At 39.6% G+C, this 12539-nt stretch overlaps 2 protein-coding genes across 3 annotated transcripts in view; one reads left to right on the forward strand and one right to left on the reverse strand.

Moving 5' to 3' along the window:
- Nucleotides 1-83: 83 nt before the first annotated feature.
- Nucleotides 84-3628, reverse strand: LOC5503663 (flavin reductase (NADPH)). Of its 2 annotated transcripts, XM_048721969.1 has the most exons (5): nt 3433-3628; nt 2036-2209; nt 1746-1802; nt 1336-1532; nt 84-942 (listed from the first exon to the last, which is right to left on the reverse strand). In XM_048721969.1, the coding sequence occupies exons 1-5, from the start codon at nt 3570-3572 to the stop codon at nt 773-775; spliced, it is 738 nt and encodes a 245-aa protein (XP_048577926.1). In that variant the 5' UTR covers nt 3573-3628; the 3' UTR covers nt 84-772. The 2 variants fall into 2 exon arrangements, with proteins under 2 accessions (XP_048577926.1, XP_001624673.1); XM_001624623.3 differs by lacking the exon at nt 1746-1802 and having other exon boundaries at nt 3433-3624.
- A 62-nt stretch (nt 3629-3690) lies between these two features.
- LOC5503664 (tRNA (cytosine(38)-C(5))-methyltransferase) overlaps nt 3691-12539 on the forward strand; it is a 13323-nt gene continuing 4474 nt past the window's right edge. The window contains exons 1-8 of the mRNA XM_048721968.1: nt 3691-3855; nt 5830-5939; nt 6413-6489; nt 10369-10440; nt 10531-10596; nt 10829-10874; nt 11137-11160; nt 11857-11940. Coding sequence (XP_048577925.1) covers nt 3783-3855; nt 5830-5939; nt 6413-6489; nt 10369-10440; nt 10531-10596; nt 10829-10874; nt 11137-11160; nt 11857-11940 — 552 coding nt within the window. The 5' untranslated portion in view covers nt 3691-3782. The remainder of the gene's footprint in view (nt 3856-5829; nt 5940-6412; nt 6490-10368; nt 10441-10530; nt 10597-10828; nt 10875-11136; nt 11161-11856; nt 11941-12539) is intronic.

Raw genomic sequence — 12539 nt, forward strand, 5'->3', positions numbered from 1 at the left:
GACCTTCTATGTATTTTGTCTTGTGAATTTGTTGCTATGGATACTGTTGAGGCTAAAATTATTAAATAAATTACCACGTCAAGTATTGTTCTCATTTATTTCCTTCCGAGTCAAATTACAAGAATATAAAATGATTATAAGAATAACTATCCGAAAAATTAATTTGATTGATTTGTTAATTTTGTAATTTTTAAATCCTTCATCTGTGATCCCAAGCAGCTTTACAAACCCTACAATTTTAAATTATAACACTAACCGTATGTAGAAGTTTATCTTACAATACACCAAAAACTGGAAATCGACTCTGCCAAATTTTCGTCTTTAATAAGACTTCTTCAGGGGCCCTGATTTCCAGTTTTTGGTGTATTGTATTCATTGTTCTGGTACGAGATCGCGACAGTTTGGGATTTTTGATTCTATTAGAAGTTTTTCTTGAAATAGCTACACAGGAACTGCATACAGCTTCCTTTCTTCCGATTGAATGTTCCATAATGAGTTACTGTAAATTCTACAGGTATGTAAATTTTTTATATAAATTTTTTTTTGTTAAGCACAATATCCAAGTTTTGAAGATTTTGCTGTTGTCAAGTAAGGTACTGTAGCTAGGACTGTTTTGATCAAATAGAATGCTTTGATTAGGAGTAAACGAAATTCAATAATAGCCATGGACAAAGTTCATGAAAGATATCAACAGATGGCTTGCCTATATGCAGAATGGCAATTATTATCACTATGATAAAACTAGTATTGGAGTAATGATTCATGTTTTTTTTTATGAGGGCTCAATAAGGGTCGCTATGGCAATGCCTTTCTTATCATACTGGTCTGTATCTAGGCAATTAAGCATGCAAGCCGCTACATCTGCACGTGGAATGCGGTGGGTGGTGCCAGTTTTGTTGCAGTAGACACCTTCTTCAATTTTGTATTTTCCATTTGGAGGATCTGCAAAAAGAGGAAACATAAACTTTTTCTCCTAGCGTATCACTGACTGCACCAAAAGAATTTTTAAACACGAGGTTCCGCTTTAAAAGGGAAAGCTCCTCCCACCCCCAAGCTCGATTTTGCAATTAAAATCAGAATACTGCCAAACTGTCACAAATCATAAGTCACCTGTAAAATTGCTCATCTCTGAGCCTCAGTCGGTTGGTACAGTATAAAACTTTTTCTGCACAGGTAAAAAAACAGTGTTGTAAAGAGAGTGGTGAATAATTGATTTGTCAACTCACGTTTTCGGTGCAAGTTTCCAAATTTTGTGTTATCCATAATATAGTGCATCTGCATATTCCCTGGATTATTGAGTGTGTTTTGCAGTAAGTGAAACAAAATTCAACCCACCATTAGTCAGTCCTGCAGGCCGCACTATGGTGTAGTTGATGCCTTCTTCCTTCTCAATCATGTGCTCCATGACACCCATGTCTTTAAGCATCCCATTTAGAAGAAGTGGCTTAATTATCCACTCTAGAGAGAACGGCCCCCCAGGAGTGGCCTCAGTACCCCATGATGTTTCAACAATCAGACGATTAACACCATGCCTACACAGTGAAATAAAAAATAAGTGATAGGTAATATAACATATACCTATTATCTAATGTAATAGAATTGCTAAAAAAAACTTTTTTCTCATATAAGTACATACCTCCCCCAAATAAACCCCTTCCTTAAAAGGTAGAAAGGGAGTCTCCCCCAAATAAATGGCATAATACATTTTAATTCACTTCTGCCTTAATTTTTAATATATGACTTTCCTGTAAGATTTGTATCTAAAATTATTCTGCAGCCTCCAAAAATTACACCTCAACACCCTAAAAAAAAAAAAAAAAACATGAAATCATTTTTTTCTATTAGCAGAGAGCTGGATAACAGTCATGAAAAAAATTTCGATGCCAGATTTTGAATAGAGCTTAGCTTGCCCATTTAACAGCCCATTATTTATCCTATGTGCTCCCCACCCAGCTGACAGTTACTTACATCCAAACCCCCTCATCCTTTAAACCCCACAGGCTATGTGCCTGATAAACCAGGATAATTTATATACTTTTTCATAGTCTGTAGTATGCCCTTCATTGACTCAGAGTACTCCGTTGTTGGGTTGAAGATGCTGTGAAAAGCTGTTCCAAAAGTGGATAGGATTGCATCTTTTCCTTCAAATGAAGGAGAGAAGCTCTCAATATCAAATATATCTCCTTTTACAACAACCAGGTTGTCATTCCTAGACAGATAAAAAAAAACATGAGTCAGAGAGAAGAATTGGTACTGTGGAATCCTAATAATAATGATTCTGTTCAGATGACCTTTTAATATTTCCTTTTCATTGAGGTGCCCTTATTAGGCAGGTATAAACTTGAAAAAAAAAATTTTATCAGGTCTGTGAAGACTGTTTTTTATAATGAGATGTCCTTATAACAGAGGTAGAAGCTTACAGAAAGATTATGGAGTTCTGTCAGGTCTATGAAAACTGTGTTCCTGATAACAAAGAGGCTTCTAGAGGAGGTAGGCTTCCACTTAGGTAAAAAATAAAATAGTAAATAACAATAATTTATGCAGTAGTCATTTGAAACCCCCACCCCCATGGTACTGGGGAAGTGTGGGGTTAACGTGGGGTTTTAGAGCACTTTTGAACAAGAATCTGTCTCGAAGGGGGTGGGGGAATTGACAGTTTTTTACTCTAAGACTTCTCACCACCCTGGAGGTTTAAATACAAGTGAAAAGCATTACAAAATGTACTTTGCAAAGGTCATGTCAGTTTCTTGTTTGAGACTTTTTCTCTTCTGTAGCAAGAAAATCCATATACCAGCATGTGGCAAGTTGCATGGCAAAATGTGCAAAAACGATTAAGAATGATAACTAAATACCATTTTAAGGCATGTAAATTTCAGGTAGTTGCCAATAGTTTGCATCCTGAGGGGTAGGGTCATTTGACTGCAGTTTTGTCCCAAAGAGGTGGGGGCTTTTCTGAGCTTTGTACAGGGTCAAACTCTAATTCCCACTCTTACCTGGAACCATGGAGATGGGGGTTCCAATTTCTTATATTGAAGACCTAGTGCTTTTCAGTTGTTATTAGTTTCAGTAAAGTGTTAATTTTGTACTTCAGAAGGAGAAATAAAAATGTTTAGATCAATTATCAGCTTTTTGTAGATTGTAGCTAGTAAATAAAAAAAATCAAAAGCAATTACTTAAGTATATCAAAAGTACTAGGTAGAAGGGGAATGTTGGAGGGGAGGGGGGTTGTTTTGGCCATAAAAGTACAGAGTTGGTACAATAAATTATTTATAACTGCGCATAAAGAAAAAAAACATGAAAGCGTCTATATTAGTTTTCGAGATCCAGGTCTACTCTACTCATCGATCAAAGTTCTACCTTCCTACAAACAAGAAATAAGTATTTTTAGTTACGCAACAAACATTTTCGCCATCCACATTTACATTAGCTTACTTGATCGTCATTTTCTCTGGACTTCTAGCGATGACAGTCACATGGTGACCTCTATCAAGCGCCTGTTGTACCACGTGTAGCCCTGTCTTTCCCGTGCCACCAAACACAACAACCTTTTTGCTCGCTTGCACGGCCGCCATCTTTCTAATCCAGTGCACAATGTGTCTGAAGTTCTAAGCGCGGGCTTCATGTGTTGCTGTTTTATGGTCACCCTGTGGTACTTGATTCTTATTCAGCGGTTGTCTTCATGATACTAATCCTTTATGATTTTCTAGAAATATGTTTGGCTCTTAACGATTTTGGAGCTAGGATAATATTATTGAGTCCCATGAAGTATTTGAGTCGTCAAGATGGCGGACTCGTCGACTTTTCGTGTTGTAGAGTTCTATAGTGGTATTGGAGGCATGCATTACGCTTTAAAAGGTTTGTTGTTTAGTCAGACCGATGGAGAAGTCCATAGGGAATTTGGGGCTCTGCATAGGAAACATTTAAAAAATATTTTTGCAGCGCGGGAGCCCAAAGTTATGTACTTATTCGCATACACCCGGAGTAACTTATCCAACGAAATCGAACAAATAGTTGTGTGGTTTGAGCAAAAGTGGTGTTGTGGGGGGAGGGGCAAGGGTTCCTTTCCCCCCTCTTGTCTTGTGGTTTGTTCTTGTTTGTTAGAAATTAGGACGATAAAAGTCGAGTTAGATGCAGATTTGATTTATCTTTTCTCATCGAGGGTTCTGACCAAATTTGACCTTATAGGGGGGGGGGGGGGGGGTGAAAAGGGGTTTGTAAATATGCCGATCCGCGACATTTTCGGGGCAAATCCGTGGATCTGCAGATGTTTTTAGATCCACATGGTTTGACAGATAAACAATAGCACCAAATGAAATTCCTTTAAAATCCGAAAAACCGTCAAAGCAGTCAAAATCCGAAATCCGCACCCAAATTGTCAACAGATCCTTGATCCACCATATTTCCAAAATCCACCAATCCACTAAAATAATCATCAAAATATGTGATCTGTTAGCATTTCGTGGCCGAATCTGCCGATCTGCGAACCTATTCACCCCCCATTTAGAACTTGGTCCAACTTGTGTGATCAATAAACAATTATCAGCACATGCATTGATTTGTATACTGTGAACCTGGCCATGGAGTTAGAGCAGGGCCGTAGCAGGGGGCGGGGCACTAGAGGCACTGCCCCCCCCCAATATCCTAAAAAAATTCATCGCGCAGAATGTGCAGCCATTTACTCTGTGTCATGTGACGAGGCTCAGCGCGCCTTATTCAAATCTGATGCTTGATTGAACAGGCGAAATACAAAGAAAACCGGCAGAAATCGTCAGAAATCCTATGGGAATTTTTAAAATGTCTGTTTACAGAGTTTCTTTTAAAGACAGACGTAAACTAAAATTGTTACTAAACCCCGCAAATGATCGAACCATTGTTTAACTATATTTCTACCAAATTACAGGCTTTTTGAGCGAATACCTCCTTGGGACATTTTTAATTTTGTATTTGGTGCTTTTTGCGATGACAAAATCTAGAATATAAATTAGAGTTTGTATTTCCCACGGTATCGTTAATCTCCGCCCCCTATTAAACCATAAAAGAAACCAAATAATAGGCTGCAAGTGATCCGAAAAATATCATTAACTCACACAAAGTGACTAATCAGCTGAAACGCACAAGCTTACATCTCAGCTTTGGTGTTTTGTCTTGTAGCCTATTGATATCATATTTTTTTCGTGCGACACCATTTGTTGTGTGTAAAAAGATATCAAACATCAATATGGTTGTTTTAGATTGCAACAATGCTTGTCCATATTAATTTCAAAAGTAAATAACATAGTTATTTTGCTTTGTTTTCAATTTCTATACTAATTTTCACCAATTTCAATGCCTATTGTCTAACTGTTAGTGCTTTGGGATCTCGGTCAAGTCCCTGAGCTGTGTTGATTGACAGCTAACTGGGCGCGAAATAGCCAATCAGCAACCGTCAATCTTAATTGAGCGGCGGGCTCACTAGAGCATGGTAGTTATGTTTACATCGCATCTCATTATTCCCTCGCGGGGAGAATGTCCGGAGAACAATAGGCATTCTGCGCGATGTATAAGGAATGATCAGAAATGGCATAGCTGTGCCCCCCATATTTTCTTAATGTTTCTGTATTGTGTCCAGCTCAATGATACTTGGTCTGCCATGGCTCATGAGAGTAAAGAAGAAACAATTTGAAAATTACTTTTAAAGAATCTAATTTAAGTTATTAATCTCTGCACTATTTTTTTGATCCAATAAATGTTAGATGGTGTTTTTTATTGTTTGAATTGATAACATTTCTCAGTAATTCAAGTGGATTTAGTGTGCTTGTGATGTTGGTTATTTGCTGTGGTTTCTAACAGGATGCAAAAAGAATGCAGAAGTTGTTGCAGCCCTTGAGATCAGCACCACTGCAAATACAGTATACGGACACAACTTTCCTACCACAAAGATATGGAACTGTAACATTGAGGTTTGTGAACTGTGTTCAGGGGCATACCTGAGAGGGGAGCTTTAACCCTGCCTCCTAAATTTTACTATTAATATCTGGATATTTAATGTATTTTGGTATACCTTTACTTGCCTTCTATAGGGATAGTAAAAAACCTTGTTAAGCCTGAGCTTAACTAGCTTAAAGGCAGTTCAACTTATAACGTCCAACAATGCTGAATCCACCGGATCACTCTGGTTTTGCTTCACACACTCAATGGAAAAATCCTGCATAAGTGACCTCTTTTTAACTAGCAGGTGTTCATATACTGTATCTTCAAACAAACTTCCACTCCAAATACTGTACCTGCTAGATTTAAGGATTAAACAATCGAGCACATTGCCATATGTTCATGAAACCAAGGTGCCCCAAAGCTATGCTTTTGTGCTATATGCTGTGTGACTTAAATAAGTATTGGGATTGATGATGGCATGCTAATGTTATTGTCACGACAGGGTTTGACAGCTGAGGCACTTGATAAATTGCAGCCAGATGTCTTTCTCATGTCACCGCCATGCCAGCCATATACAAGGTAATGTCACCACCATGCCAGCCATATACATGGTAATGACACTACCACACCAGCCATATACATGGTCACGTCACCACAATGCCAGCCATATACATGGTAATGTCACCATCATGCCAGCCATATACATGCTAATGTCACCACCATGCCAGCCATACATGTACATGGTAATGTCACCACCATGCCAGCCATATACATGGTAATGTCACCACCATGCCAGCCATATACATGGTAATGTCACCACCATGCCAGCCAAATACATGGTTATGTCATCACTGTGCCAGCCATATACATGGTAATGTCACCATCATGTCAGCCATACATGTACATGGTAATGTCACCACCATGCCAGTCATATACATGGTTATGTCACCACCATGCCAGCCATATACATGGTAATGTCACTATCATGCCAGTCATATACAAGGTAATGTCACCATCATGCCAGCCATATACATGGTAATGTCACCATCATGCCAGTCATATACAAGGTAATGTCACCATCATGTCAGCCATACATGTACATGGTAATGTCAACACCATGCCAGTCATATACATGGTTATGTCACCACCATGCCAGCCATATACATGGTAATGTCACCACCATGCCAGCCAAATACATGGTTATGTCATCACTGTGCCAGCCATATACATGGTAATGTCACCATCATGTCAGCCATACATGTACATGGTAATGTCACCACCATGCCAGTCATATACATGGTTATGTCACCACCATGCCAGCCATATACATGGTAATGTCACTATCATGCCAGTCATATACAAGGTAATGTCACCATCATGCCAGCCATATACATGGTAATGTCACCATCATGCCAGTCATATACAAGGTAATGTCACCATCATGCCAGCCATACATGTACATGGTAATGTCACCACCATGCCAGTCATATACATGGTTATGTCACCACCATGTCAGCCATACATGTACATGGTAATGTCACCACCATGCCAGCCAAATACATGGTTATGTCATCACCATGCCAGCCATATACATGGTAATGTCACTATCATGCCAGTCATATACAAGGTAATGTCACCATCATGCCAGCCATATACATGGTAATGTCACCATCATGCCAGTCATATACAAGGTAATGTCACCATCATGTCAGCCATACATGTACATGGTAATGTCACCACCATGCCAGCCATATACATGGTAATGTCAGCACCATGCCAGCCAAATACATGGTTATGTCATCACTGTGCCAGCCATATACATGGTAATGTCACCATCATGTCAGCCATACATGTACATGGTAATGTCACCACCATGCCAGTCATATACATGGTTATGTCATCACCATGCCAGCCATATACATGGTAATGTCACTATCATGCCAGCCATATACATGGTAATGTCACCACCATGCCAGCCAAATACATGGTTATGTCATCACTGTGCCAGCCATATACATGGTAATGTCACCATCATGTCAGCCATACATGTACATGGTAATGTCACCACCATGCCAGTCATATACATGGTTATGTCACCACCATGCCAGCCATATACATGGTAATGTCACTATCATGCCAGTCATATACAAGGTAATGTCACCATCATGCCAGCCATATACATGGTAATGTCACCATCATGCCAGTCATATACAAGGTAATGTCACCATCATGTCAGCCATACATGTACATGGTAATGTCACCACCATGCCAGTCATATACATGGTTATGTCACCACCATGTCAGCCATACATGTACATGGTAATGTCACCACCATGCCAGCCAAATACATGGTTATGTCATCACCATGCCAGCCATATACATGGTAATGTCACTATCATGCCAGTCATATACAAGGTAATGTCACCATCATGCCAGCCATATACATGGTAATGTCACCATCATGCCAGTCATATACAAGGTAATGTCACCATCATGTCAGCCATACATGTACATGGTAATGTCAACACCATGCCAGTCATATACATGGTTATGTCACCACCATGCCAGCCATATACATGGTAATGTCAGCACCATGCCAGCCAAATACATGGTTATGTCATCACTGTGCCAGCCATATACATGGTAATGTCACCATCATGTCAGCCATACATGTACATGGTAATGTCACCACCATGCCAGTCATATACATGGTTATGTCATCACCATGCCAGCCATATACATGGTAATGTCACTATCATGCCAGTCATATACAAGGTAATGTCACCATCATGCCAGCCATATACATGGTAATGTCACCATCATGCCAGTCATATACAAGGTAATGTCACCATCATGTCAGCCATACATGTACATGGTAATGTCAACACCATGCCAGTCATATACATGGTTATGTCACCATCATGTCAGACATACATGTACATGGTAATGTCAACACCATGCCAGTCATATACATGGTTATGTCACCACCATGCCAGCCATATACATGGTAATGTCAGCACCATGCCAGCCAAATACATGGTTATGTCATCACTGTGCCAGCCATATACATGGTAATGTCACCATCATGTCAGCCATACATGTACATGGTAATGTCACCACCATGCCAGTCATATACATGGTTATGTCACCACCATGCCAGCCATATACATGGTAATGTCACTATCATGCCAGTCATATACAAGGTAATGTCACCATCATGCCAGCCATATACATGGTAATGTCACCATCATGCCAGTCATATACAAGGTAATGTCACCATCATGTCAGCCATACATGTACATGGTTATGTCACCACCATGCCAGCCATATACATGGTAATGTCACCACCATGCCAGCCAAATACATGGTTATGTCATCACTGTGCCAGCCATATACATGATAATGTCACCAACATGCCAGCCATATACAAGGTAATGTCACCATCATGCCAGCCATATACATGGTAATGTCACCACCATGCCAGCCATATACATGGTAATGTCACCAACATGCCAGCCATATACATGGTAATGTCACCAACATGCCAGCCATATACATGTACATGGTAATGTCACCACCATTCCAGCCATATACATGTACATGGTAATGTCACCATCATGACAGCCATATACATGTACATGGTAATGTCACCACCATGACAGCCATATACATGTACATGGTAATGTCACCATCATGACAGCCATATACATGTACATGGTAATGTCACCATCATGACAGCCATATACATGTACATGGTAATGTCACCACCATGACAGCCATATACATGGTAATGTCACCACCATGACAGCCATATACATGTACATGGTAATGTCACCACCATGACAGCCATATACATGGTGATGACACTACAACGCCAGCCATTTACATGGTAATGTCACCACCATGCCAGCCATATACATGGTAATGTCACCACCATGTCAGCCATATACATGGTAATTTACCACAATGCCAGCCATATACATGATAATGTCACCGCCATGCCAGCCATATACTACAAGGTGAAGTCACCACCATGTCAGCCATATACATGGTAATGACACTACCATGCCAGTCATATACATGATAATATCACCACCATGCCAGCCATATACATGGTTATGTCACCACCATGCCAGCCATATACATGGTAATGTCACCACTATGACAGCCATATACATTGTAATGTCACCACCATTCCAGCTATATACAAGGTGAAGTCACCACCATGCCAGCTATATCCATGTACATGTCAATGTCACCACCATGTCATAAACATACTTAAATTTACCATTGTTATATTTTTCTCACAACAGTTTTCATCAACTTCAAAAGTCTTCCAACTGGTGTTTGATTGCTTCAAATCCTATGATAGAAGCCTCAATGTCTTCCTCAGTCTTTCAGTGTTTCTACATATTGCTCCAATTGTATGTTAAACTTGCTACATTTATTTTATTTCAGGGTAGGGCTACAGGGTGCATCAAAAGATCCTAGAGCCCTGAGCTTTTTACATATTCTCAGTTTACTTAAGCGGTTAGTATGACAATGAATTAACATTTCAGTATTGAAATATTTATGTGAATTTAAATGGTTACCCTCCTTGTTTATTTTTTTTACTTTTAGTTTGCAACATCCTCCCAAGTATTGGCTGATCGAAAACGTTAAGGGATTTGAGACTTCTGATACAAGGTGTGTGTGATAGACATTCAAGCCAGAGTAAAAAAAAAAAAAACAATGCATCAGGAAGATGAAATTAAGTCACCCTCTTTCCTTGATCTAATTAGGGATTTTCCTCAGTTAGGGAAGCAAACAAAAACAGGGTACAAGAGAGTACAGCAGAAGCCAAGCAACAGATTTTGAGAACGTCTAGTAGAGACGCTGTGCTGTGTTTTTTTTTATGATAATAACCTTCTTTCTACAGGGAGCATCTTGTGCAGACACTGAAGGAAAATCACTACTCTTTTCAGGTTGGGATTTGGATAAACTAAATCTGTTTTGAGCTATTGATCTTTGATGTACTCTAATGGTTATCAGTACACTCGTTTATGTTCAATACTTGAAGATGAAGACTATAGGAGGATCAAGTTTTGACAAATACAGTCAGCCTTAGATTATGTTTGGCTTATGATGTTTTGTAGGAATTTTTTTGGAAATCAGATATATTGTATTATTTTTTATGTAATTTATATTTTGCGTGTGTATTAATTGTATGTTACCATATCATTTCAGGAGTTCTTACTTACACCAGTGCAGGTAAGAAATAATAAGTAACTTCATGCCAAAATATTCCCATATGTAATGATCACTGTACTAAACCTGTTCATCTGCGAAACAAACACCAACCACCATACTAGGATCACTAGTTCAAATAATTGTTCAATCTATCAAGGTACACTTTTGTAGCGGCCAGATTCAATGGTAAATGGTAAAGATAACAGTGGAGGGTTACCGCGCATTAGGCTTCCCAGTACTGTGATGAACCGCGTCCCTAGATAATGTACAAGCGTGCATAGGATGACGTTCTTTGCTTTTTTATCCGTCGGCTCTCTGCGAATTCGAATGCTAGGATATGGCTGCGTGCTCGCCCTCCTTGACGACGAGCAATGTAATAATAGTTAGTTTAGATGTTTTGATCGCTGTAATCACAATTGCTAAACGATAGGGGTAGCGATGGGTAAATCCGAGATTTGCCGAGGCGCTGAGACCCCCAATGGAATATATGTAATCTAATTAAACAGGATTCAAAACCTCCGATTTTTGGCCTTGTCGCTGACTTTCACGTGCCGTTGTTTCTACTTAAATACAGCACCATCTACTGAATTGGGCCATAATCAAATTAATATGATAGCAATACAGACTTACACCACCCTTGCCTCTGTTGTCGTCTAAAAGACGCTAGTTTACATACTTTTGGCTTTCTGTAATTCTTTTATTGTGTCTTCTCCTCAGTTTGGAATCCCAAATTCTCGGCTGAGGTATTATTTACTAGCAAAGCGACACCCCCTGACCTTTAGTACTGCCATGGGAAACAAGGTATGTACAGTGTGATTCATTAGAAATACTGATATACAGTAATTACATTTTTCTTTTCCATGGTATCCTATGCTAGAACCTTGGGGTATACTCGGATATTATTATGACTGGGGGCCAGAAACAAAAATGGCATGGCTGTAGAAGACATTGTGGGTAATTTTTGGGCTCAACATTGCCTCCCGCAAGAAATAAGATTTTTCTGTCAACATGAAAAAGAAGAATGGTGTTTCTAATCAACTCATAATGATGTACAGTCTCGTTATTGTAAAATTGGCGCTTGGAAAAGCGATGAAAAGTCAGGTATTTGGGGCTATAAGTTCAGGGTCAGGTTTTGAGTGGGGGAAAGCTGCAGATGCACCTTTTGGCGGCCTAGAGGGGGAGAAGACCTACTGTACATGCATCCCCCTCTTGGCCACTCAAAAGAAGGTCCTTTCTTATTGAAGGACCGTCCAAAATGTTTTTTGTCCATATGATACATACGACTGCGCACCCTCCATAATCAGTTCATGGGTATACGCCTGGCAGGGGCTATTTATTGGTGTAAAATGTTGGGCTTTGTTGGGCCCACTGGTCATATTTGTAGCTGGAGAGTTTGAGTC

The sequence above is a fragment of the Nematostella vectensis genome, chromosome 14 (assembly GCF_932526225.1).
Source record: "Nematostella vectensis chromosome 14, jaNemVect1.1, whole genome shotgun sequence".
NCBI lineage: Eukaryota > Metazoa > Cnidaria > Anthozoa > Actiniaria > Edwardsiidae > Nematostella > Nematostella vectensis.

What these genes read in the sequence shown, in the direction of transcription:
- LOC5503663 (XM_048721969.1), bottom strand. Translation starts at nt 3,572, where the DNA reads ATGGCGGCCGTGCAAGCGAGCAAAAAGGTTGTTGTGTTTGGTGGCACG. An exon ending in CCAGAGAAAATGACGATCAA is followed by an intron (nt 2,210 to 3,432) that starts GTAAGCTAATGT and finishes TTATCTGTCTAG; the next exon opens with GAATGACAACCTGGTTGTTG. An exon ending in TTTAGATACAAATCTTACAG is followed by an intron (nt 1,533 to 1,745) that starts GAAAGTCATATA and finishes TTCACTGTGTAG; the next exon opens with GCATGGTGTTAATCGTCTGA.